A 27,834-nucleotide genomic window follows, 5' to 3' on the forward strand; every position below is an offset into this window, starting at 1 on the left:
GTAGCAATCATGGATCTGGAGAAGGCATATGATTGAGTTGATAGAGATGCTCTGTGGAAGGTATTAAGAATATATGGTGTGGGAGGCAAGTTGCTAGAAGCAGTGAAAAGTTTTTATCGAGGATGTAAGGCATGTGTTCGAGTAGTAAGAGAGGAAAGTGATTGGTTCTCAGTGAATGTAGGTTTGCGGCAGGGGTGTGTGGTCTCCATAGTTGTTTAATTTGGTTATGGATGGGGTTGTTAGGGAGGTAAATGCAAGAGTTTTGGAGAGGGGGGCAAGTATGCAGTCTGTTGTGGATGAGAGAGCTTGGGAAGTGAGTCAGTTGTTGTTCGTTGATGAAACAGCGCTGGTGGCTGATTCATGTGAGAAACTGCACAAGCTGGTGACTGAGTTTGATAAAGTGTGTGAAAGAAGAAATCTGAGAGTAAATGTGAGTAAGAGCAAAGTTATTAGGTACAGTAGTGTTGAGGGACAAGTCATTTGGGAGGTAAGAATGAATGGAGAAAAACTGTAGGAAGTGAAATGTTTCAGAGATCTGGGAGTGGATTTGGCAGCAGATGGAACCATGGAAGCAGAAGTGAATCATAGGGTAGGGGTGGGGGTGAAAGTTCTAAGTATTTCTCACATATATTCTTCAAAGCAAACACCTGATCCACACATCCTCTGCCACTTCTGAAACCACACAGCTCTTCCCCAATCTGATGCTCTGTACATGCTTTCACCCCCTCAGTCAATACCTTCCCATATAATTTCCCAGGAATACTCAACAAACTTATACCTCTGTAATTTGAGCACTCACCTTTATCCCCTTTGCGTTTGTACAATGGCACTATGCATGCATTCCGCCAATCCTCAGGCACCTCACCATGAGTCATATATAATCAAATATCCTTACCAACCAGTCAACAACACAGTCACCCCCTTTTTTAATAAATTCTACTGCAATACCATCCAAACCTGCTGCCTTGCCATCATTCATCTTCCGTAATGCTTTTACTACCTTTTCTCTGTTTACCAAATCATTGTCCCTAACCCTCTCACTTTGCACACCACCTCGTCCAAAACACTCTATATCTGCCACTCTATCATCTAACACATTCAACAAACCACTCACTGCATCTCCTTCTCATATCACCACTACTTGTTATCACCTCCTCATTAGCCCCCTTCACCGATGTTCCCATTTGTTCTCTTGTCTTACACACTTTTTTTTACCTCCTTCCAAAACATTTTTTATTCTCCCTAAAATTTAATGATACTCTCTCACCCCAACCCTCATTTGCCCTCTTTTTCACCTCTTGCACCTTTCTCTTGACCTCCTGCCTCTTTCTTTTATACATCTCCCAGTAATTTGCACTATTTCCCTGCTAAACTTATCCAAAAGCCTCTCTCTCCTCTTTCACTAATTTTCTTACTTTATCCCATCACTCACTACCCTTTCTAATCTGCCCACCTCCCATGCTTCTCATGCCACAAGCATCTTTTGCATAAGCCATCACTGTTATTATTTTTTTATTATTATTTTGCTTTGTCGCTGTCTCCCGCATTAGTGAGGTAGCGCAAGGAATCAGACGAAAGAATGGCTCAACCCACCCACATACACATGTATATACATACACGTCCATACATGCACATATTCATACTTATACATGGAAAGCTGTGTGGGGCCTGGATGTGGAAAGGGAGCTGTGGTTTCGGGCATTATTGCATGACAGCTAGAGACTGAGTGTGAACAAATGAGGCCTTTGTTGTCTTTTCCTAGCACTACCCCGCACACATGAGGGGGTAGGGGGATGGTATTCCATGTGTGGTGAGGTGGCGATGGGAATGAATAAAGGCAGACAGTGTGAATTGTGTGCATGGGTATATATGTATGTGTCTGTGTGTGCATATATATGTGTACATTGAGATGTATAGGTATGTATATTTGCGTGTGTGGACGTGTGTGTATATACATGTGTATGGGGGTGGGTAGGGCCATTTCTTTCGTCTGTTTCCTTGCGCTTCCTCACAAACGCGGGAGACAGCGACAAAGCAAAATGAATAAAAATAAATAAATGCATCTCACCGTATTCATATATGTACACACACAGACATATATACACATGTACATAATTCATACTGTCTGCTTTTATTCATTCCCATTGCCACCCCGCCACACATGAAATAACAACACTCTCCCCCCTCATGTGCGCGAGGTAGCGCTAGGAAAAGACAACAAACGCCACATTCGCTCACACTCAGTCTGTAGCTGTCATGTAATAATACACTGAAACCACAGCTCCCTTTCCACGTCCAGGCCCCACAGAACTTTCCATGGTTTACCCCAGATGCTTCATATGCCCTGGTTCAATCCATTGACAGCACGTCGACCCCGGTATACCACATCGTTCCAATTCACTCTATTCTTTGCACGCCTCTCACCCTCCTGCATGTTTAGGCCTCGATCACTCAACATCTTTTTCACTCCATCCTTCCACCTCCAATTTGGACTCCCACTTCTCGTTCCCTCCACCTCTGACACATATATTCTCTTGGTCAATCTTTCCTCACTCATTCTCTCCATGTGACCAAACCATTTCAAAACACCCTCTTCTGCTCTCTCAACCACACTCTTTTTATTACCACACATCACTTTTACCCGATTATTACTTACTCGGTCAAACCACCTGACACTACATATTGTCCTCAGACATCTCATTTCCAGCTTATCCACTCTCCTGGGCACAACTCTATCCATAGCCCACGCCTCGCAACCATATAATATTGTTGGAACCACTATTCCTTCAAACATACCCATTTTTAATTTCCGAGATAATGTTCTCGACTTCCACACATTCTTCAACGCTCCCAGAACTTTCGCCCCCTTCCCCCACCCTATGATTCACTTCCGCTTCCATGGTTCCATCTGCTTCCAAATCTACTCTCAGATATCTAAAATGCCTCTTTTCCTTCAGTTTTTCTCCATTCAAACTTAGCTCCCAATTGACTTGTCTCTCAACCCTACTGTACCTAATAACCTTGCTCTTATTCACATTTACTCTTAACTTTCTTCTTTCATACACTTTACCAAACTCAGTCACCAGCTTCTGCAGTTTCTCACACGAATCAGCCACCAGCGCTGTATCACCAGCGAACAACTGACTCACTTCCCAAGCTCTCTCATCCACTACAGACTGCATACTTGCCCCTCTTTCCAAAACTCTTGCATTCACCTCCCTAGCAACCCCATCCATAAACAAATTAAACAACCATGGAGACATTGCACCCCCGTGCCGCAAACCTACATTCACTGAGAACCAATCACTTTCCTCTCTTCCTACACGTACACATGCTGTACATCCTCGATAAAAACTTATCACTGCTTCTAACAACTTTCCCCCCACACCATATATTCTTAATACCTTCCACAGAGCATCTCTATCAACTCTATCATATGCCTTCTCCAGATCCATAAATGCTACATAAAAATCCATTTGCTTTTCTAAGTATTTCTCTCATACATTCTTCAAAGCAAACACCTGATCCACACATCCTCTACCACTTCTGAAACCACACTGCTCTTTCCCAATCTGATGCTCTGTACATGCCTTCACCCTCTCAATCAATACCCTCTCATATAATTTCCGAGGAATACTCAACAAGCTTATACTTCTGTAATTTGAGCACTCACTCCTATCCCTTTTGCCTTTGTACAATGGCACTATGCAAGCATTCCACCAATCCTCAGGCACCTCACCATGAGTCATGCATACATTAAATAACCTTACCAACCAGTCAACAGTAGTCACCCCCTTTTTTTAATCAATTTCACTGCAATACCATCCAAACCTGCCGCCTTGCCAGCTTTCATCTTCCGCAAAAATTTTACTACCTCTTCTCTGTTTACCAAATCATTTTCCCTAACCCTCTCGCTTTGCACACCACCTCAACAAAACACCCTATATCTGCCAATCTATCTAAGTTCCCATTAGTACCCTTGTCTTACGCACTTTATTTGCCTCCTTCCAAAACATCTTTTTATTCTCCCTAAAATTTAATGATACTCTCTAACCCCAACTCTCATTTGCCCTCTTTTTCAACTCTTGCACCTTTCTCTTGACCTCCTGCCTCTTTCTTTTATACATCTCCCACTCATTTGCATTATTTCCCTCCAAAAATCATCCAAATGCCTCTCTCTTCTCTTTCACTAATACTCTTACTTCATCCCACCACTCACAACCCTTTCTAATCCGCACACCTCCCACGCTTCTCATGCCACAAGCATCTTTTGCACAAGCCATCACTGATTCCCTAAATACATTCCATTCCTCCCCCACTCCCCTTACATCCTTTGTTCTAACCTTTTTCCATTCTGTACTCAGTCTCTCCTGGTACTTCCTCACACAAGTCTCCTTCCCAAGCTCACTTACTCTCACCACTCTTTTCACCCCAACATTCTTCTTTTCTGAAAACCTCTACAAATCTTCACTTTTGCCTCCACAAGGTAATGATCAGACATCCCTCCAGTTGCACCTCTCAGCACATTAACATCCAAAAGTCTCTCTTTCGCATGCCTATCAATTAACACGTAATCCAATAATGCTCTCTGGCCATCTCTCGTAATTACATACATATACTTTTCTATTTTTTTTTTTTTGGCTTTGTCGCTGTCTTCCGCATTTGCGAGGTAGCGCAAGGAAACAGACGAAAGAAATGGCCCAACCCACCCCCATACACATGTATATACAAACACGTCCACACACGCAAATATACATATCTATACATCTCAATGTACACATATATATACACCCACAGACATATACATATATACACATGTACATAATTCATACTGTCTTCCTTTATTTATTCCCATCACCACCTCGCCACACGTGAAATAACATCCCCCTCACCCCTCATGTGTGCGAGGTAGCGCTAGGATAAGACAACAAACGCCCCATTCGTTCACACTCAGTCTCCAGCTGCCATGTAATAATGCCCGAAACCACAGCTCCTCCTCCACATCCAAGCCCCACAGAACCTTCCACGGCCCACCCCAGACGCCTCACATGCCCTGATTCAGTCCATTGACAGCACGTCGACCCTGGTATACCACATCAATCCAATTCACTATTCCTTGCCCGCCTTTCACCCTCCCAAAGCAAAAATGGGTATGTTTGAAGGAACAGTGGTTCCATCAATGTTGTATGGTTGCGAGGCGTGGGCTATAGATAGAGTTGTGCGCAGGAGGGTGGATGTGCTGGAAATGAGATGTTTGAGGACAATATGTGGTGTGAGGTGGTTTGATCGAGTAAGTAATGATAGGGTAAGAGAGATGTGTGGTAATAAAAAGAGTGTGGTTGAGAGAGCAGAAGAGGGTGTTTTGAAATGGTTTGGTCACATGGAGAGAATGAGTGAGGAAAGATTGACAAAGAGGATATGTTTGTCAGCGGTGGAGGGAATGAGGAGAAGTGGGAGACCAAATTGTAGGTGGAAAGATGGAGTGAAAAAGATTTTGAGTGATTGGGGCCTGAACATGCAGGAGGGTGAAAGGAGGGCAAGGAATAGAGTGAATTGGAACGTTGTGGTTTACTGGGGTCGACGTGCTGTCACTGGATTGAACCAGGGCATGTGAAGCGTCTGGGGTAAACCATGGAAAGTTGTGTGGGGCCTGGATGTGGAAAGGGAAACAGACGAAAGAAATGGCCCAACCCACCCCCATACACAATGTATATACATACACGTCCACACACGCAAATATACATACCTTTACATCTCAATGTACACATATATACACACACAGACACATACATATATACCCATGCACACAATTCACACTGTCTGCCTTTATTCATTCCCATCGCCACCTCGCCACACATAGAATACCATCCCCCTCCCCCCTCATGTGTGCGAGGTAGCACTAGGAAAAGACAACAAAGGCCCCATTCGTTCACACTTAGTCTCTAGCTGTCATGCAATAATGCCCGAAACCTCAGCTCCCTTTCCACATCCAGGCCCCACACAACTTTCCATGTATAAGTATGAATATGTGCATGTATGGACGTGTATGTATATACATGTGTATGTGGGTGGGTTGAGCCATTCTTTCGTCTGATTCCTTGGGGAGGTGATAACAAGTAGTGGTCATGTGAGAAGGAGATGGAGTGAGTATTTTGAAGGTTTGTTGAATGTGTTTGATGATAGAGTGGCAGATATAGGGTGTTTTGGTCGAGGTGGTGTGCAAAGTGAGAGGGTTAGGGAAAATGATTTGGTAGACAGAGAAGAGGTAGTAAAAGCTTTGCGGAAGATGAAAGCCGGCAAGGCAGCAGGTTTGGATGGAATTGCAGTGGAATTTATTAAAAAAGGGGGTGACTGTATTATTGACTGGTTGGTAAGGTTATTTAATGTATGTATGACTCATGGTGAGGTGCCTGAGGATTGGCGGAATGCATGCATAGTGCCATTGTACAGAGGCAAAGGGGATAAGAGTGAGTGCTCAAATTACAGAGGTATAAGTTTGTTGAGTATTCCTGGTAAATTATATGGGAGGGTATTGAGTGAGAGGGTGAAGGCATGTACAGAGCATCAGATTGGGGAAGAGCAGTGTGGTTTCAGAAGTGGTAGAGGATGTGTGGATCAGGTGTTTGCTTTGAAGAATGTATGTGAGAAATACTTAGAAAAGCAAATGGATTTGTATGTAGCATTTATGGATCTGGAGAAGGCATATGGTAGAGTTGATAGAGATGCTTTGTGGAAGGCATTAAGAATATATGGTGTGGGAGGCAAGTTGTTAGAAGCAGTGAAAAGTTTTTATCGAGGATGTAAGGCATGTGTACGTGTAGGAAGAGAGGAAAGTGATTGGTTCTCAGTGAATGTAGGTTTGCGGCAGGGGTGTGTGATGTCTCCATGGTTGTTTAATTTGTTTATGGATGGGGTTGTTAGGGAGGTGAATGTAAGAGTTTTGGGAAGAGGGGCAAGTATGAAGTCTGTTGGGGATGAGAGAGCTTGGGAAGTGAGTCAGTTGTTGTTCGCTGATGATACAGCGCTGGTGGCTGATTCATGTGAGAAACTGCAGAAGCTGGTGACTGAGTTTGGTAAAGTGTGTGAAAGACGAAAGTTAAGAGTAAATGTGAATAAGAGCAAGGTTATTAGGTACAGTAGGGTTGAGGGTCAAGTCAATTGGGAGGTAAGTTTGAATGGAGCAAAACTGGAGGAAGTAAAGTGTTTTAGATATCTGGGAGTGGATCTGGCAGCGGATGGAACCATGGAAGCGGAAGTGGATCATAGGGTGGGGGAGGGGGCGAAAATTCTGGGAGCCTTGAAGAATGTGTGGAAGTCGAGAACATTATCTCGGAAAGCAAAAATAGGTATGTTTGAAGGAATAGTGGTTCCAACAATGTTGTATGGTTGCGAGGCGTGGGCTATGGATAGAGTTGTGCGCAGGAGGATGGATGTGCTGGAAATGAGATGTTTGAGGACAATGTGTGGTGTGAGGTGGTTTGATCTAGTAAGTAACGTAAGGGTAAGAGAGATGTGTGGAAATAAAAAGAGCGTGGTTGAGAGAGCAGAAGAGGGTGTTCTGAAATGGTTTGGGCACATGGAGAGAATGAGTGAGGAAAGATTGACCAAGAGGATATATATGTCGGAGGTGGAGGGAACGAGGAGAAGTGGGAGACCAAATTGGAGGTGGAAAGATGGAGTGAAAAAGATTTTGTGTGATCAGGGCCTGAACATGCAGGAGGGTGAAAGGAGGGCAAGGAATAGAGTGAATTGGATCGATGTGGTATACCAGGGTTGACGTGCTGTCAATGGATTGAATCAGGGCATGTGAAGCGTCTGGGGTAAACCATGGAAAACTGTGTAGGTATGTATATTTGCGTGCATGGACATATGTATATACATGTATATGGGGGTGGATTGGGCCATTTCTTTCATCTGTTTCCTTGCGCTACCTCGCAAACGCGGGAGACAGCGACAAAGCAAAAAAAAAATATATATATAGAAGGCGACTAAAAGGGGAGGGAGCGGGAGGCTGGAAATCCTCCCCTCTTGTTTTTTTTTTAATTTTCCAAAAGATGGAACAGAGGGGGCCAGGTGAGGATATTCCAAAAAAGGCCCAGTCCTCTGTTCTTAACGCTACCTCGCTAACGCGGGAAATGGCAAATAGTTTAAAAAAATATATATATATATATATATATATATATATATATATATATATATATATATATATATATATATATATATATATATATATTTTTTTGCTTTGTCGCTGTCTCCCGCATTTGCGAGGTAGCGCAAGGAAACAGACGAAAGAAATGGCCCAACCCACCCCCATACACATGTACATACATACGTCCACACATGCAAATATACATACCTACACAGCTTTCCATGGTTTACCCCAGACGCTTCACATGCCTTGATTCAATCCACTGACAGCACGTCAACCCCGGTATACCACATCGCTCCAATTCACTCTATTCCTTGCCCTCCTTTCACCCTCCTGCATGTTCAGGCCCCGATCACACAATATCTTTTTCACTCCATCTTTCCACCTCCAATTTGGTCTCCCTCCTCTCCTCGTTCCCTCCACCTCCGACACATATATCCTCTCGGTCAATCTTTCCTCACTCATTCTCTCCATGTGACCAAACCATTTCAAAACACCCTCCTCTGCTCTCTCAACCACGCTCTTTTTATTTCCACACATCTCTCTTACCCTTACGTTACTTACTCGATCAAACCACCTCACACCACACATTGTCCTCAAACATCTCACTTCCAGCACATCCATCCTCCTGCGCACAACTCTATCCATAGTCCACGCCTCGCAACCATACAACATTGTTGGAACCACTATTCCTTCAAACATACCCATTTTTGCTTTCCGAGATAATGTTCTTGACTTCCACACATTCTTCAAGGCTCCCAGAATTTTCGCCCCCTCCCCCACCCTATGATCCACTTCCGCTTCCATGTTTCCATCCGCTGCCAGATCCACTCCCAGATATCTAAAACACTTCACTTCCTCCAGTTTTGCTCCATTCAAACTTACCTCCCAATTGACTTGACCCTCAACCCTACTGTACCTAATAACCTTGCTCTTATTCACATTTACTCTTAACTTTCTTCTTTCACACACTTTACCAAACTCAGTCACCAGCTTCTGCAGTTTCTCACATGAATCAGCCACCAGCGCTGTATCATCAGCGAACAGCAACTGACTCACTTCCCAAGCTCTCTCATCCCCAACAGACTTCATACTTGCCCCTTTTTCCAAAACTCTTGCATTTACCTCCCTAACAACCCCATCCATAAACAAATTAAACAACCATGGAGACATCACACACCCCTGCCGCAAACCTACATTCACTGAGAACCAATCACTTTCCTCTCTTCCTACACGTACACATGCCTTACATCCTCGATAAAAACCTTTCACTGCTTCTAACAACTTGCCTCCCACATCATATATTCTTAATACCTTCCACAGAGCATCTCTATCAACTCTATCATATGCCTTCTCCAGATCCATAAATGCTACATACAAATCCATTTGCTTTTCTAAGTATTTCTCACATACATTCTTCAAAGCAAACACCTGATCCACACATCCTCTACCACTTCTGAAACCACACTGCTCTTTCCCAATCTGATGCTCTGTACATGCCTTCACCCTCTCAATCAATACCCTCCCATATAATTTACCAGGAATACTCAACAAACTTATACTTCTGTAATTTGAGCACTCACTCTTATCCCCTTTGCCTTTGTATAATGGCACTATGCACGCATTCCACCAATCCTCAGGCACCTCACCATGGTATCATCATAAATATATATATTTCTTTCTTTCATACTATTCGCCATTTCCCGCATTAGCGAGGTAGTGTTGAGAACAGAGGACTGGGCCCTTGAGGGAATATCCTCACCTGGGCCCCTTCTCTGTTCCCCTTCTCTTTTGGAAAATTAAAAAAAAAAGTGAGAGGGGAGGATTTCCAGCCCCCCGCTCCCTCCCCTTTTAGTCGCCTTCTACGACACGCAGGGAATACGTGGGAAGTATTCTTTCTCCCCTATCCCCAGGGATAAAATATATATATATATATATATATATATATATATATATATATATATATATATATATATATATTTATATATATATATATATATATATATATATATATATATATATATATATATATATTTTTTTTTTTTGCTTTGTCGCCTTCTCCCGCGTTTGCGAGGTAGCGCAAGGAAACAGACGAAAGAAATGGCCCAATCCACCCCCATACACATGTATATACATATGTCCACACACGCAAATATACATCCCTACACAGCTTTCCATGGCTTACAGCCAGACACTTCACATGCCCTGATTCAATCCACTGACAACACATCAACCCCGGTATACCACATCGATCCAATTCACTCTATTCCTTGCCCTCCTTTCACCCTCCTGCATGTTCAGGCCCCGATCACACAAAATCTTTTTCACTCCATCTTTCCACCTCCAATTTGGTCTCCCACTTCTCCTCGTTCCCTCCACCTCCGACACATATATCCTCTTGGTCAATCTTTCCTCACTCATTCTCTCCATGTGCCCAAACCATTTCAAAACACCCTCTTCTGCTCTCTCAACCACGCTCTTTTTATTTCCACACATCTCTCTTACCCTTACGTTACTTACTCGATCAAACCACCTCACACCACACATTGTCCTCAAACATCTCATTTCCAGCACATCCATCCTTCTGCACACAACTCTATCCATAGCCCACGCCTCGCAACCATACAACATTGTTGGAACCACTATTCCTTCAAACATACCCATTTTTGCTTTCCGAGATGATGTTCCCGACTTCCACCCATTCTTCAAGGCTCCCAGGATTTTCGCCCCCTCCCCCACCCTATGATCCACTTCCACTTCCATGGTTCCATCCGCTCCCAGATCCACTCCCAGATATCTAAAACACTTTACTTCCTCCAGTTTTGCTCCATTCAAACTTACCTCCCAATTGACTTGACCCTCAACCCTACTGTACCTAATAACCTTGCTCTTATTCACATTTACTTTTAACTTTCCTCTTTCACACACTTTACCAAACTCAGTCACCAGCTTCTGCAGTTGCTCACATGAATCAGCCACCACCGCTGTATCATCAGCGAACAGCAACTGACTCGCTTCCCAAGCTCTCTCATCCCCAACAGACTTCATACTTGCCCCTCTTTCCAAAACTCTTGCATTTACCTCCCTAACAACCCCATCCATAAACAAATTAAACAACCATGGAGACATCACACACCCCTGCCGCAAACCTACATTCACTGAGAACCAATCACTTTCCTCTCTTCCTACACGTAAACATGCCTTACATCCTCGATAAAAACTTTTCACTGCTTCTAACAACTTGCCTCCCACACCATATATTCTTAATACCTTCCACAGAGCATCTCTATCAACTCTATCATATGCCTTCTCCAGATCCATAAATGCTACATACAAATCCATTTGCTTTTCTAAGTATTTCTCACATACATTCTTCAAAGCAAACACCTGATCCACACATCCTCTACCACTTCTGAAACCACACTGCTCTTTCCCAATCTGATGCTCTGTACATGCCTTCACCCTCTCAATCAATACCCTCCCATATAATTTACCAGGAATACTCAACAAACTTATACTTCTGTAATTTGAGCACTCACTCTTATCCCCTTTGCCTTTGTACAATGGCACTATGCACGCATTCCACCAATCCTCAGGCACCTCACCATGGTATCATCATAAATATATATATTTCTTTCTTTCATACTATTCGCCATTTCCCGCATTAGCGAGGTAGTGTTGAGAACAGAGGACTGGGCCCTTGAGGGAATATCCTCACCTGGGCCCCTTCTCTGTTCCCCTTCTCTTTTGGAAAATTAAAAAAAAAAGTGAGAGGGGAGGATTTCCAGCCCCCGCTCCCTCCCCTTTTAGTCGCCTTCTACGACACGCAGGGAATACGTGGGAAGTATTCTTTCTCCCCTATCCCCAGGGATAAAATATATATATATATATATATATATATATATATATATATATATATATATATATATTTTTTTTTTTTTTTTTTTTTTTTTTATACTTTGTCGCTGTCTCCCGCGTTTGCGAGGTAGCGCAAGGAAACAGACGAAAGAAATGGCCCAACCCCCCCCCCCCATACACATGTACATACACACGTCCACACACGCAAATATACATACCTACACAGCTTTCCATGGTTTACCCCAGGCGCTTCACATGCCTTGATTCAATCCACTGACAGCACGTCAACCCCTGTATACCACATGACTCCAATTCACTCTATTCCTTGCCCTCCTTTCACCCTCCTGCATGTTCAGGCCCCGATCACACAAAATCTTTTTCACTCCATCTTTCCACCTCCAATTTGGTCTCCCTCTTCTCCTCGTTCCCTCCACCTCCGACACATATATCCTCTTGGTCAATCTCTCCTCACTCATTCTCTCCAGGTGCCCAAACCATTTCAAAACACCCTCTTCTGCTCTCTCAACCACGCTCTTTTTATTTCCACACATCTCTCTTACCCTTACGTTACTTACTCGATCAAACCACCTCACACCACACATTGTCCTCAAACATCTCATTTCCAGCACATCCATCCTCCTGCGCACATCTCTATCCATAGCCCACGCCTCGCAACCATACAACATTGTTGGAACCACTATTCCCTCAAACATACCCATTTTTGCTTTCCGAGATAATGTTCTCGACTTCCACACATTTTTCAAGGCTCCCAAAATTTTCGCCCCCTCCCCCACCCTATGATCCACTTCCGCTTCCATGGTTCCATCCGCTGACAGATCCACTCCCAGATATCTAAAACACTTCACTTCCTCCAGTTTTTCCCCATTCAAACTCACCTCCCAATTGACTTGACCCTCACCCCTACTGTACCTAATAACCTTGCTCTTATTCACATTTACTCTCAACTTTCTTCTTCCACACACTTTACCAAACTCAGTCACCAGCTTCTGCAGTTTCTCACATGAATCAGCCACCAGCGCTGTATCATCAGCGAACAACAACTGACTCACTTCCCAAGCTCTCTCATCCCCAACAGACTTCATACTTGCCCCTCTTTCCAGGAATCTTGCATTTACCTCCCTTACAACCCCATCCATAAACAAATTAAACAACCATGGAGACATCACACACCCCTGCCGCAAACCTACATTCACTGAGAACCAATCACTTTCCTCTCTTCCTACACGTACACATGCCTTACATCCTCGATAAAAACTTTTCACTGCTTCTAACAACTTGCCTCCAACACCATATATTCTTAATACCTTCCACAGAGCATCTCTATCAACTCTATCATATGCCTTCTCCAGATCCATAAATGCTACATACAAATCCATTTGCTTTTCTAAGTATTTCTCACATACATTCTTCAAAGCAAACACCTGATCCACACATCCTCTACCACTTCTGAAACCGCACTGCTCTTCCCCAATCTGATGCTCTGTACATGCCTTCACCCTCTCAATCAATACCCTCCCATATAATTTACCAGGAATACTCAACAAACTTATACCTCTGTAATTTGAGCACTCACTCTTATCCCCTTTGCCTTTGTACAATGGCACTATGCACGCATTCCGCCAATCCTCAGGCACCTCACCATGAGTCATACATACATTAAATAACCTTACCAACCAGTCAACAATACAGTCACCCCCTTTTTTAATAAATTCCACTGCAATACCATCCAAACCTGCTGCCTTGCCGGCTTTCATCTTCCGCAAAGCTTTTACTACCTCTTCTCTGTTTACCAAATCATTTTCCCTAACCCTCTCACTTTGCACACCACCTCGACCAAAACACCCTATATCTGCCACTCTGTCATCAGACACATTCAACAAACCTTCAAAATACTCATTCCATCTCCTTCTCACATCACCGCTACTTGTTATCACCTCCCCATTTACGCCCTTCACTGAAGTTCCTATTTGCTCCCTTGTCTTACGCACCCTATTTACCTCCTTCCAGAACATCTTTTTATTCTCCCTAAAATTTACTGATAGTCTCTCACCCCAACTCTCATTTGCCCTTTTTTTCACCTCTTGCACCTTTCTCTTGACCTCCTGTCTCTTTCTTTTATACTTCTCCCACTCAATTGCATTTTTTCCCTGCAAAAATCGTCCAAATGCCTCTCTCTTCTCTTTCACTAATACTCTTACTTCTTCATCCCACCACTCACTACCCTTTCTAAACAGCCCACCTCCCACTCTTCTCATGCCACAAGCATCTTTTGCGCAATCCATCACTGATTCCCTAAATACATCCCATTCCTCCCCCACTCCCCTTACTTCCATTGTTCTCACCTTTTTCCATTCTGTACACAGTCTCTCCTGGTACTTCCCCACACAGGTCTCCTTCCCAAGCTCACTTACTCTCACCACCTTCTTCACCCCCAACATTCACTCCTCTTTTCTGAAAACCCATACTAATCTTCACCTTAGCCTCCACAAGATAATGATCAGACATCCCTCCAGTTGAACCTCTCAGCACATTAACATCCAAAAGTCTCTCTTTCGCACGCCTGTCAATTAACACGTAATCCAATAACGCTCTCTGGCCATCTCTCCTACTTACATAAGTATACTTATGTATATCTCGCTTTTTAAACCAGGTATTCCCAATCATCAGTCCTTTTTCAGCACATAAATCTACAAGCTCTTCACCATTTCCATTTACAACACTGAACACCCCATGCATACCAATTATTCCCTCAACTGCCACATTACTCACCTTTGCATTCAAATCACCCATCACTATAACCCGGTCTCGTGCATCAAAACCGCTAACACACTCATTTAGCTGCTCCCAAAACACTTGCCTCTCATGATCTTTCTTCTCATGCCCAGGTGCATATGCACCAATAATCACCCACCTCTCTCCATCAACTTTCAATTTTTTTGCTTTGTCGCTGTCTCCCGCGTTTGCGAGGTAGCGCAAGGAAACAGACGAAAGAAATGGCCCAATCCACCCCCATACACATGTATATACATATGTCCACACACGCAAATATACATACCTACACAGCTTTCCATGGCTTACAGCCAGACACTTCACATGCCCTGATTCAATCCACTGACAGCACGTCAACCCCTGTATACCACATCGATCCAATTCACTCTATTCCTTGCCCTCCTTTCACCCTCCTGCATGTTCAGGCCCCGATCACACAAAATCTTTTTCACTCCATCTTTCCACCTCCAATTTGGTCTCCCACTTCTCCTCGTTCCCTCCACCTCCGACACATATATCCTCTTGGTCAATCTTTCCTCACTCATTCTCTCCATGTGCCCAAACCATTTCAAAACACCCTCTTCTGCTCTCTCAACCACGCTCTTTTTATTTCCACACATCTCTCTTACCCTTACGTTACTTACTCGATCAAACCACCTCACACCACACATTGTCCTCAAACATCTCATTTCCAGCACATCCATCCTTCTGCACACAACTCTATCCATAGCCCACGCCTCGCAACCATACAGCATTGTTGGAACCACTATTCCTTCAAACGTACCCATTTTTGCTTTCCGAGATGATGTTCCCGACTTCCACCCATTCTTCAAGGCTCCCAGGATTTTCGCCCCCTCCCCCACCCTATGATCCACTTCCGCTTCCATGGTTCCATCCGCTTCCAGATCCACTCCCAGATATCTAAAACACTTTACTTCCTCCAGTTTTGCTCCATTCAAACTTACCTCCCAATTGACTTGACCCTCAACCCTACTGTACCTAATAACCTTGCTCTTATTCACATTTACTCTTAACTTTCCTCTTTCACACACTTTACCAAACTCAGTCACCAGCTTCTGCAGTTTCTCACATGAATCAGCCACCACCGCTGTATCATCAGCGAACAGCAACTGACTCGCTTCCCAAGCTCTCTCATCCCCAACAGACTTCATACTTGCCCCTCTTTCCAAAACTCTTGCATTTACCTCCCTAACAACCCCATCCATAAACAAATTAAACAACCATGGAGACATCACACACCCCTGCCGCAAACCTACATTCACTGAGAACCAATCACTTTCCTCTCTTCCTACACGTACACATGCCTTACATCCTCGATAAAAACTTTTCACTGCTTCTAACAACTTGCCTCCCACACCATATATTCTTAATACCTTCCACAGAGCATCTCTATCAACTCTATCATATGCCTTCTCCAGATCCATAAATGCTACTTACAAATCCATTTGCTTTTCTAAGTATTTCTCACATACATTCTTCAAAGCAAACACCTGATCCACACATCCTCTACCACTTCTGAAACCACACTGCTCTTCCCCAATCTGATGCTCTGTACATGCCTTCACCCTCTCAATCAATACCCTCCCATATAATTTACCAGGAATACTCAACAAACTTATACTTCTGTAATTTGAGCACTCACTCTTATCCCCTTTGCCTTTGTACAATGGCACTATGCACGCATTCCACCAATCCTCAGGCACCTCACCATGAGTCGTACATACATTAAATAACCTTACCAACCAGTCAATAATAGTCACTCCCTTTTTTAATAAATTCCACTGCAATACCATCCAAACCTGCTGCCTTGCCGGCTTTCATCTTCCGCAAAGCTTTTATTACCTCTTCTCTGTTTACCAAATCATTTTCCCTAACCCTCTCACTTTGCACACCACCTCGACCAAAACACCCTATATCTGCCACTCTATCATCAAACACATTCAACAAACCTTCAAAATACTCACTCCATCTCCTTCTCACATCACCACTACTTGTTATCACCTCCCCATTTGCGCCCTTCACTGAAGTTCCCATTTGCTCCCTTGTCTTACGCACTTTATTTACCTCCTTCCAGAACATCTTTTTATTCTCCCTGAAATTTAATGATACTCTCTCACCCCAACTCTCATTTGCACTCTTTTTCACCTCTTGCACCTTTCTCTTGACCTCCTGTCTCTTTCTTTTATACATCTCCCACTCAATTGCATTTTTTCCCTGCAAAAATCGTCCAAATGCCTCTCTCTTCTCTTTCACTAATAATCTTACTTCTTCATCCCACCACTCACTACCCTTTCTAATCAACCCACCTCCCACTCTTCTCATGCCACAAGCATCTTTTGCGCAATCCATCACTGATTACCTAAATACATCCCATTCCTCCCCCACTCCCCTTACTTCCATTGTTCTCACCTTTTTCCATTCTGTACTCAGTCTCTCCTGGTACTTCCTCACACAAGTCTCCTTCTCAAGCTCACTTACTCTCACCACCCTCTTCACCCCAACATTCACTCTTGTAGATTTATGTGCTGAAAAAGGACTGGTGATTGGGAATACCTGGTTTAAAAAGCGAGATATACATAAGTATACATATGTAAGTAGGAGAGATGGCCAGAGAGCGTTATTGGATTACGTTTTAATTGACAGGCACGTGAAAGAGAGACTTTTGGATGTTAATGTGCTGAGAGGTGCAACTGGAGGGATGTCTGATCATTATCTTGTGGAGGCTAAGGTGAAGATTTGTATGGGTTTTCAGAAATATATATATATATATATATATATATATATATATATATATATATATATATATATATATATGTGTGAGAAATACTTAGAAAAGCAAATGGATTTGTATGTAGCATTTATGGATCTGGAGAAGGCATATGGTAGAGTTGATAGAGATGCTCTGTGGAAGGTATTAAGAATATATGGTGTGGGAGGCAAGTTGTTAGAAGCAGTGAAAAGTTTTTATCGAGGATGTAAGGCATGTTTACGTGTAGGAAGAGAGGAAAGTGATTGGTTCTCAGTGAATGTAGGTTTGCGGCAGGGGTGTGTGATGTCTCCATGGTTGTTTAATTTGTTTATGGATGGGGTTGTTAGGGAGGTGAATGCAAGAGTTTTGGAAAGAGGGGCAAGTATGAAGTCTGTTGGGGATGAGAGAGCTTGGGAAGTGAGTCAGTTGTTGTTCGCTGATGATACAGCGCTGGTGGCTGATTCATGTGAGAAACTGCAGAAGCTGGTGACTGAGTTTGGTTAAGTGTGTGAAAGAGGAAAGTTAAGAGTAAATGTGAAGAAGAGCAAGGTTATTAGGTACAGTAGGGTTGAGGGTCAAGTCAATTGGGAGGTAAGTTTGAATGGAGCAAAACTGGAGGAAGTAAAGTGTTTTAGATATCTGGGAGTGGATCTGGGAGCGGATGGAACCATGGAAGCGGAAGTGGATCATAGGGTGGGGGAGGGGGCGAAAATTCTGGGAGCCTTGAAGAATGTGTGGAAGTCGAGAACATTATCTCGGAAAGCAAAAATGGGTATGTTTGAAGGAATAGTGGTTCCAACAATGTTGTATGGTTGTGAGGCGTGGACTATGGATAGAGTTGTGCGCAGGAGGATGGATGTGCTGGAAATGAGATGTTTGAGGACAATGTGTGGTGTGAGGTGGTTTGATCGAGTAAGTAACGTAAGGGTAAGAGAGATGTGTGGAAATAAAAAGAGCGTGGTTGAGAGAGCAGAAGAGGGTGTTTTGAAATGGTTTGGTCACATGGAGAGAATGAGTGAGGAAATATTGACCAAGAGGATATATGTGTCGAAGGTGGAGGGAACGAGGAGAAGAGGGAGACCAAATTGGAGGTGGAAAGATGGAGTGTAAAAGATTTTGTGTGATCGGGGCCTGAACATGCAGGAGGGTGAAAGGAGGGCAAAGAATAGAGTGAATATATATATATATATATATGTGGACGGAGTGTTATATGATTGTGAGGCATGGGCTATAGATAGGAGGCATGTAAGGACAGGGATAAGTGGAGACATTTGTCATGGCCACCCCTTGATGGGAGTTCCTGGAGAGAGCAGGCATCAGAGATATAGAGTGATAGACAGAGAGTGGCAGTGGTCCTTTTTTTAAGAAGTCTGCCTAATCTTAAAGCAAAGTAGAACCACTGATGGTGTTTTGGTTACACTTGTTGAAGATGTCAGACTGTGTTAATAGGCTGCATATCATTGTGAGTCTGAGATTTGGTCTGTGAAAAGATGGAGAAATTCCCCATGGAAAAAATAAGTTCCACTTGATGTATCAGCTTAACATGCAAAGTGAAAAGTAAGGATGTGTTTATGTTGGTGTAGAAGCCTATATTTCACTTTAATGTACTGGACTTAAGCTGAGGATGTATATGAGCAAACTATTACGATGCATGCACTTGATCCACCTCATAGAAGTGGAACAGACTCAAAAAATGATAAAGTGATAGATAGCATGACAGTACTATATATTACTCAGTCATAAACTTTTAAATATTTTTCACTTGCTTAACACAACTATCTTTCATTTATAGGTTGCAGAGCAAATGGATCAGCTGGAAGGTAATGTACCTGGAAGCACCACTATCCTTGTTGCTGGTGAAGACTCCGCGACTACGGGTGTGTACTACGCCATCCCTGTAGTGATGGACAGTACTACTACCACAACTTCCACGACTACTACTAACCATACTTTCTTGACTGCTACTTCAGTCACGTCTCATCAACAGATTACCTCTACGAACATCACCAACACAATTTCTACAAATGGAACGACAATGATTTCTTCCACCCCATCAGTATCATCAGCTCTCCAGGAAGTTCATTTGGGACAGGAAGAAATAGATGAAGAATATGCACAATTTGCTGCAGAACATTCACACATAGGCAGTGAGGGATTCAGTGCGGACAGCTTAGGTGGCAAGGGTTCAATTGTTAAAGCAGAGCCACTGCAACTTTTCACAGATCCAAGTGACCCATCACAATCAGAAACAGTTGAAATGTTTACTATGTGATTAATTTGAAAATGAAGGAATTATTCTTATGAACCTGAGAAAATACTTTTATCCTAATTTGTTTTGTATTTATCTGATGTATAAGTTTGTCTTGTCAGTCACTGAATTCCTAGTGTGTTATTGTACAGGATATGATATGGTGTTTATAGCACAGGTACATTGCCATGAGAGGTTGTTCAAAGTAGATTATGAGAATATCTTAGGTTAAAGTATGCTGTGGTTTAAAGTTTTCTATTATTATTAACTTATAGAAATTGTCCCCTTTTGCCTCTTCTTTGCTTGCCACCAAAGATATGTGCTGAGTTTTTATAGTTAACTGTGGTTTTAGTCATTATTATTAGAAGACTTGGTAAGCCCTCTTCATCGATGCCTTTCCATTTATTTTTATAGTAATTAGCAATGAAAATTTTGATTTTGTCATGATTTGCATGTAGACTTTTGTTTCCTGACTTCATGATGAATTACTTATTAGAACATTCCCACCAGAAATTGTACATACATTTCTGTATAATTATAGGTGAATATCAGATCTTTCTTCTTGTCATACAATGACTTGGAGCTTGAAAGAGAATACCTACACCATTAATCTTTTCATATCTTTCCTGGAATGTACTTCAGCAGCTGCTATCAGGGATACAGAAAAGTGCGATAAACATAAACTGTATAATGCCAGAAATAAACATTATTATTACTTTTATTTTGGACTTGTATTTAATTTTATGAAATTTATATATATTGGGTATTTTCATTCTTGAATTGGTTTAGAGAAGAAGTAATCCTTTAAGTAACCAAAATATGGCATGTTTCACTTCAAAATGTAATGTGCCCATAATGGGATACTCTTTTTTTCAACCCTTTTTAGGGATGGACCAAAACATTTGATGGTGTCCCAGTGCTAGAAGGTGTAACACTGTGAAGCACCTTGCTCTTCCTCCTTCAAAATCATATTTTGACATCCTGGTATCACCATTATTATGCTGATCATAATCAGACACAGATGATGATTTTAAAGTAAGATCATTACAGAATTTATCACTTACAGACTGGGATGTGGTGTTATTGACTACATTCATCTGTAAATTTTGGTGTGGATGCACAGCATTTCCATTGGTAGAAATGGTGGTTTTAGATGCAATTTATAACATTCCTAACTTGGAAACCCAAAGTCAGAGTCTATAAATTTTCAAAATACATGCATTTTTATCACCTATCACAAACCACAAAAGTCATTCTCATGTCATTAAAATCATTAGGAAGTAGTTGTGATGACAACATGACCCTTTAAACTTTAAGCAAAATTAGAACATAGCATTTTTGTTTAGTTTTATAAATTAAATATATATAATTTCATATAAAAGGGTAAGTTTAGCTAAGAAATGCTATGTTATAATTTTTGCAAGTAGGCAAATGAGACTGCATTGAAAAAGAGATGCAACCAGCGATGTTAGTTTAGGAATATTATTGATACACAGTATATTTTTATGATGGAATTTCCACTCAAGTAACTTACCTGTTTTGTCAGGTAGTATTTATGCATGTAGATTATTTGAAAACTTGTGCTGGAAAGCACAGTTCATGTAAACTATGAGATAAGGTTCTATTCATCTGATGAAGTAGTAGTTCACCATTCAATTAAATTAGTACATTAAAAACTAATTAAATGCAACATTAATAGTATTTATCCATTTGCTGATTCAGATTTCTCGTATCAGTCCTGACAATGGATTCAAATGTCCCATATCAGTCCTGTTACTAGACTGCTGTGAACAAGATGATCTAAAAGTAAATGAATTTTTGGTACAATGCAGTTTTAAAAAACTGATGATCATATTTTATAGAGTATGATTCCTAATTATTTTTATACCTTATTGCCTTTCTCATTTTAGCAAGGTAGCTTGGGAACAGATGAACTACAGCCTTATTGACACATATCTAGTCCCTGGCTGTTCTTTATAATTTACCAAAATTTAAGTCTGTCACCTATGGTTTATGCTGACTGTTTCATGTGCTTGGTTCAGACCATTTACCATATTGCTCCACTTTTATTTATTCGATGCTCACCTTGCTCACCTCACACCCCAAAGGCATCCATCCTTCCATCTCCTCCTTGGTTTCCCCTAGACCTAGAAGCAGTATACAAATGGACAAAAGAGAATTTGATGAAATATAGGAAAGAGAAATTAGAACAGATAAGTCATGGAAAGATATGTAACCTAATGGTTACACCATACAAAGGACCAGCAGGTGAAGATGGCATAGTTAAAGACCTAAATTTAACCAGCTATGAAGAGCTTGAATTTGGAAACCAGTATAATTAGATTCCACTACTGAGTCAAGTAATGAGAGAAGTGATAAGTAGAACTTTTAAAATATAAGGGATAGAAAATAGATAAATACATGGGATGTATTTAGGGAATCAGTGATGGATTGTGCAAAAGATGCTTGTGGCATGAGAAGAGTGGGAGGTGGGTTGATTAGAAAGGGTAGTGAGTGGTGGGATGAAGAAGTAAGAGTATTAGTGAAAGAGAAGAGAGAGGCATTTGGACGATTTTTGCAGGGAAAAAATGCAATTGAGTGGGAGATGTATAAAAGAAAGAGACAGGAGGTCAAGAGAAAGGTGCAAGAGGTGAAAAAAAGGGCAAATGAGAGTTGGGGTGAGAGAGTATCATTAAATTTTAGGGAGAATAAAAAGATGCTCTGGAAGGAGGTAAATAAAGTGCGTAAGACAAGGGAGCAAATGGGAACTTCAGTGAAGGGGGCAAATGGGGAGGTGATAACAAGTAGTGGTGATGTGAGAAGGAGATGGAGTGAGTATTTTGAAGGTTTGTTGAATGTGTTTGATGATAGAGTGGCAGATGTAGGGTGTTTTGGTCGAGGTGGTGTGCAAAGTGAGAGGGTTAGGGAAAATGATTTGGTAAACAGAGAAGAGGTAGTGAAAGCTTTGCGGAAGATGAAAGCCGGCAAGGCAGCAGGTTTGGATGGTATTGCAGTGGAATTTATTAAAAAAGGGGGTGACTGTATTGTTGACTGGTTGGTAAGGTTATTTAATGTATGTATGACTCATGGTGAGGTGCCTGAGGATTGGCGGAATGCGTGCATAGTGCCATTGTACAAAGGCAAAGGGGATAAGAGTGAGTGCTCAAATTACAGAGGTATAAGTTTGTTGAGTATTCCTGGTAAATTATATGGGAGGGTATTGATTGAGAGGGTGAAGGCATGTACAGAGCATCAGATTGGGGAAGAGCAGTGTGGTTTCAGAAGTGGTAGAGGATGTGTGGATCAGGTGTTTGCTTTGAAGAATGTATGTGAGAAATACTTAGAAAAGCAAATGGATTTGTATGTAGCATTTATGGATCTGGAGAAGGCATATGATAGAGTTGATAGAGATGCTCTGTGGAAGGTATTAAGAATATATGGTGTGGGAGGAAAGTTGTTAGAAGCAGTGAAAAGTTTTTATCGAGGATGTAAGGCATGTGTACGTGTAGGAAGAGAGGAAAGTGATTGGTTCTCAGTGAATGTAGGTTTGCGGCAGGGGTGTGTGATGTCTCCATGGTTGTTTAATTTGTTTATGGATGGGGTTGTTAGGGAGGTAAATGCAAGAGTTTTGGAAAGAGGGGCAAGTATGAAGTCTGTTGGGGATGAGAGAGCTTGGGAAGTGAGTCAGTTGTTGTTCGCTGATGATACAGCGCTGGTGGCTGATTCATGTGAGAAACTGCAGAAGCTGGTGACTGAGTTTGGTAAAGTGTGTGGAAGAAGAAAGTTAAGAGTAAATGTGAATAAGAGCAAGGTTATTAGGTACAGTAGGGTTGAGGGTCAAGTCAATTGGGAGGTGAGTTTGAATGGAGAAAAACTGGAGGAAGTGAAGTGTTTTAGATATCTGGGAGTGGATTTGGCAGCGGATGGAACCATGGAAGCGGAAGTGGATCATAGGGTGGGGGAGGGGGTGAAAATTCTGGGGGCCTTGAAGAATGTGTGGAAGTCGAGAACATTATCTCGGAAAGCAAAAATGGGTATGTTTGAAGGAATAGTGGTTCCAACAATGTTGTATGGTTGCGAGGTGTGGGCTATGGATAGAGTTGTGCGCAGGAGGATGGATGTGCTGGAAATGAGATGTTTGAGGACAATGTGTGGTGTGAGGTGGTTTGATCGAGTGAGTAACGTAAGGGTAAGAGAGATGTGTGGAAATAAAAAGAGCGTGGTTGAGAGAGCAGAAGAGGGTGTTTTGAAGTGGTTTGGGCACATGGAGAGGATGAGTGAGGAAAGATTGACCAAGAGGATATATGTGTCGGAGGTGGAGGGAGCAAGGAGAAGAGGGAGACCAAATTGGAGGTGGAAAGATGGAGTGAAAAAGATTTTGTGTGATCGGGGCCTGAACATGCAGGAGGGTGAAAGGAGGGCAAGGAATAGAGTGAATTGGGGTGATGTGGTATACCGGGGTTGACGTGCTGTCAGTGGATTGAATCAAGGCATGTGAAGCGTCTGGGGTAAGCCATGGAAAGCTGTGTAGGTATGTATATTTGCGTGTGTGGACGTGTGTGTATACATGTGTATGGGTGGGGTTGGGCCATTTCTTTCGTCTGTTTCCTTGCGCTACCTCGCAAACGCGGGAGACAGCGACAAAGTATAATAAAAAAAATATAAAAAAATAACATTTGATTATTTATTATAAGTAGTTTGATTGAGTAAGTGATGCAAGGGTAAGAGAGAGGTGTGGAAATAAAAAGTGTATGGGTGAGAGAGCAGAAGAGGGTGTGTTGAAATGGTTTGGACATATGGAGAAAATTACTGAGGACAGGTTGACAAAGAGGATATATATGTCAGAAGCAGAGGGAACAAGAAGTGATAGGCCAAATTGGAGGTGGAAGAATGGAATGGAAAAGATTTTGAGCAGTGCAGGAGGGTGAACGGCGTGCACAGAATAAAGTGAATTGGAACGATGTGATATACTGGAGTCAACATACCATCAACTGTCAGAACCAGGGCATGTGAAATGTCTAGGGTAAACCATAGAAAGGCCTGTGGGCCCTGGATGTGGATAGGGAGCTGTGGTTTCAGTGCATTACACATGACAGCTAGAGTGGATATGGCCTTTCTTCATATGTTTCGGGGTGCTACCTTGCTGATGAGGATGTTGGTGATGCTGTTTCCTATGGGGTGGGATGGCAACAGGAATGGATAAAGACAAACAAGTATGAGCGTACATGTGTATATATGCCTGTATGCATGTGTATTTGCGTATATGAGTATATATGTGTTTGTGAGTGGATGGGTCTTTTTTTAGTCTGTTTTCTGGTCCTACCTCACTAACGAGGGAAACGACGATCAATTATAATATATATAAATATATGTTTGTTATGTTATGTTACAAATTCTAAACTGATCCTAGTCTTTGCAAGGATGTTAAATTTGTTACGTTACACAACACAGGATAACACTATCTTAAAGTCATGGGATTAAATCAAACACCAGCATTAAAACTGCTTATAATGAAAGAACTAAAGAGTACAAAATAACAAACACATGAATCAGGCACAAATCATTTACGTTAACACTGAACATGAGCTTAACATTCCAGGTAAGATATCAAACCAGGAGATCTCTTTCCTTTATGACAATTTCTCTTCGATAACATGATGCAAGGTACACTTATTGTTAGACACTTCTATGACAAGTTACAATACTCTATGACACTCGAAACTAAATGACAAAGGCAGTACAACACCATAGAGTCTATATCGTGCACTTCACTTGGGTTACAGGCTTTGGGACAGAGGGAAAACCCATTATCTCGCTGGGCTAGAGAACGAATGGCAAATGGATTTATATGTAGCATTTATGGATCTGGAGAAGGCATATAATAAAGATGCTCTGTGGAAGGTATTAAGAATATATGGTGTGGGAAGCAAGTTGTTAGAAGCAGTGAAAAGCTTTTATCTAGGATGTAAGGCATGTGTGTGAGTAGGAAGAGAGGAAAGTGATTGGTTCTCAGTGAATGTTGGTTTGTGGCAGGGGTGTGTGATGTCTCCATGGTTGTTTAATTTGTTTATGGATGGGGTTGTTAGGGAGGTAAATGCAAGAGTTTTGGAAAGAGGGGCAAGTATGCAGTCTGTTGTGGATGAGAGAGCTTGGGAAGTGAGTCAGTTGTTGTTCGCTGATGATACAGAGCAGGTGGCTGATTCGTGTGAGAAACTGCAGAAGCTGGTGACTGAGTTTGGTAAAGTGTGTGAAAGAAGAAAGCTAAGAGTAAATGTGAATAAGAGCAAAGTTATTAGGTACAGTAGGGTTGAGGGACAAGTCAATTCGGAGGTAAGTTTGAATGGAGAAAAACTGTAGGAAGTGAAGTGTTTTAGATATCTGGAAGTGGATTTGGCAGCAGATGGAACCATGGAAGTGGAAGTGAATCATAGGGTGGGGGAGGGGGCAAAAGTTCTGGGAGTGTTGAAAAATGTATGGAAGTTGAGAACATTATCTTGGAAAGCAAAAATGGGTATGTTTGAAGGAATAGTGGTTCCAACAATGTTATATGGTTCCGAGGTGTGGGCTATAGATAGAGTTGTGTGGAGGAGGGTGGATGTGCTGGAAATGAGATGTTTGAGGACAATATGTGGTGTGAGGTGGTTTGATCGAGTAAGTAATGAAAGGGTAGGAGAGATGTGTGGTGATAAAAAGAGTGTGGTTGAGAGAGCAGAAGACAGTGTTTTGAAATGGTTTGGTCACATGGAGAGAATGAGTGAGGAAAGATTGACAAAGAGGATATATGTGTCAGAGGTGGAGGGAACGAGAAGTGGGAGACCAAATTGGAGGTGGAAAGATGGAGTGAAAAAGATTCTGAGTGATCGGGGCCTGAACATGCAGGAGGGTGAAAGGCGTGCAAGGAATAGAGTGAATTGGAACAATGTGGTATACCGGGGTTGATGTGCTGTCAATGGATTGAACCAGGGCATGTGAAGCATCTGGGGTAAACCATGGAAAGTTTTGTGGGGCCTGGATGTGGAAAGGGAGCTGTGTTTTCGGTGCATTATACATGACAGGTAGAGACTGAGTGTGAACGAATGTGGCCTTTGTTGTCTTTTCCTAGCACTACCTCGCATATATTTGGGGGGGGGTGGTTTGTCATATCATGTGTGGTGGGGTGGCGACGGGAATGAATAAGGGCAGATGTATGAATTATGCACATGTTTATATATGTACATGTCTGTGTGTGTATATATATGTATACGTTGAGATGTATAGTTATGTATATGTGCGTGTGTGGACGTGTATGTATATACATGTGTATGTGGGTGGGTTGGGCCATTCTTTCGTCTGTTTCCTTGCACTACCTTGCTGGTGTGGGAGACAGCAACAAAGTATATTAGTAATAGATAAGTATATATTATTCTTTTTTCAAAATACTTGATCGCTGTTTCCTGCTTTAGTGAGGTAGCACCAGAAAACAGTTGAAGAAAGACCCATCTACTTATATACACACCTATATACGTACACTCCCCTACACGTACATATCAGTGTACACATACATATCCATATACATATATACACATGTATGTATTCATACTTGCTTGCCTTCATCCATCCCCAGCGCTACCTCACCCAACAGGGAACAGCATTGCCACCCCATGCATCAGTGAGGCAGCACCAGGAAAACATAAAAAAGGCCACATTTGTTCACACTCAGTCTCTAGCTGTCATGTGTAATTCACCAAAACCACAGCTCTCTATCCACATCCAGGCCCCACAGACCTTTAAATGGTTTCCCCAGACATTTCACATGGCTTGGTTCAATCCATTGACAGCATGTCAACCCAGGTGTACCTCATCATTCCAGTTCACTCTGTTCCTTGCGTGCTTCTTACGCTCTTGCATGTTCAGGCCCCAATTGCCCAAAATCCTTTTCACTCCATCCTTCCACCTCCGATTTGGTCTCCCAATTCTCCTTGTTCCCTCTACCTCTGACACATACATCCTCTTTGTCATCCTTTCCTCACTCATTCTCTC

General features: G+C 42.2%; 1 protein-coding gene across 10 annotated transcripts in view; it reads left to right on the forward strand.

Annotated features, from left to right (window-relative positions):
• LOC139757869 (uncharacterized) overlaps nucleotides 1-20,536 on the forward strand; it is a 283,058-nt gene extending 262,522 nt beyond the window's left edge. For all 10 annotated transcript variants that reach the window (XM_071678788.1, XM_071678787.1, XM_071678784.1 and 7 more), the window contains one exon: nucleotides 19,360-20,536. In XM_071678788.1, coding sequence (XP_071534889.1) covers nucleotides 19,360-19,839 — 480 coding nt within the window. In that variant the 3' untranslated portion in view covers nucleotides 19,840-20,536. The remainder of the gene's footprint in view (nucleotides 1-19,359) is intronic.
• Nucleotides 20,537-27,834: the final 7,298 nt, after the last annotated feature.

Source organism: Panulirus ornatus, chromosome 28 (genome assembly GCF_036320965.1).
Source record: "Panulirus ornatus isolate Po-2019 chromosome 28, ASM3632096v1, whole genome shotgun sequence".
NCBI lineage: Eukaryota > Metazoa > Arthropoda > Malacostraca > Decapoda > Palinuridae > Panulirus > Panulirus ornatus.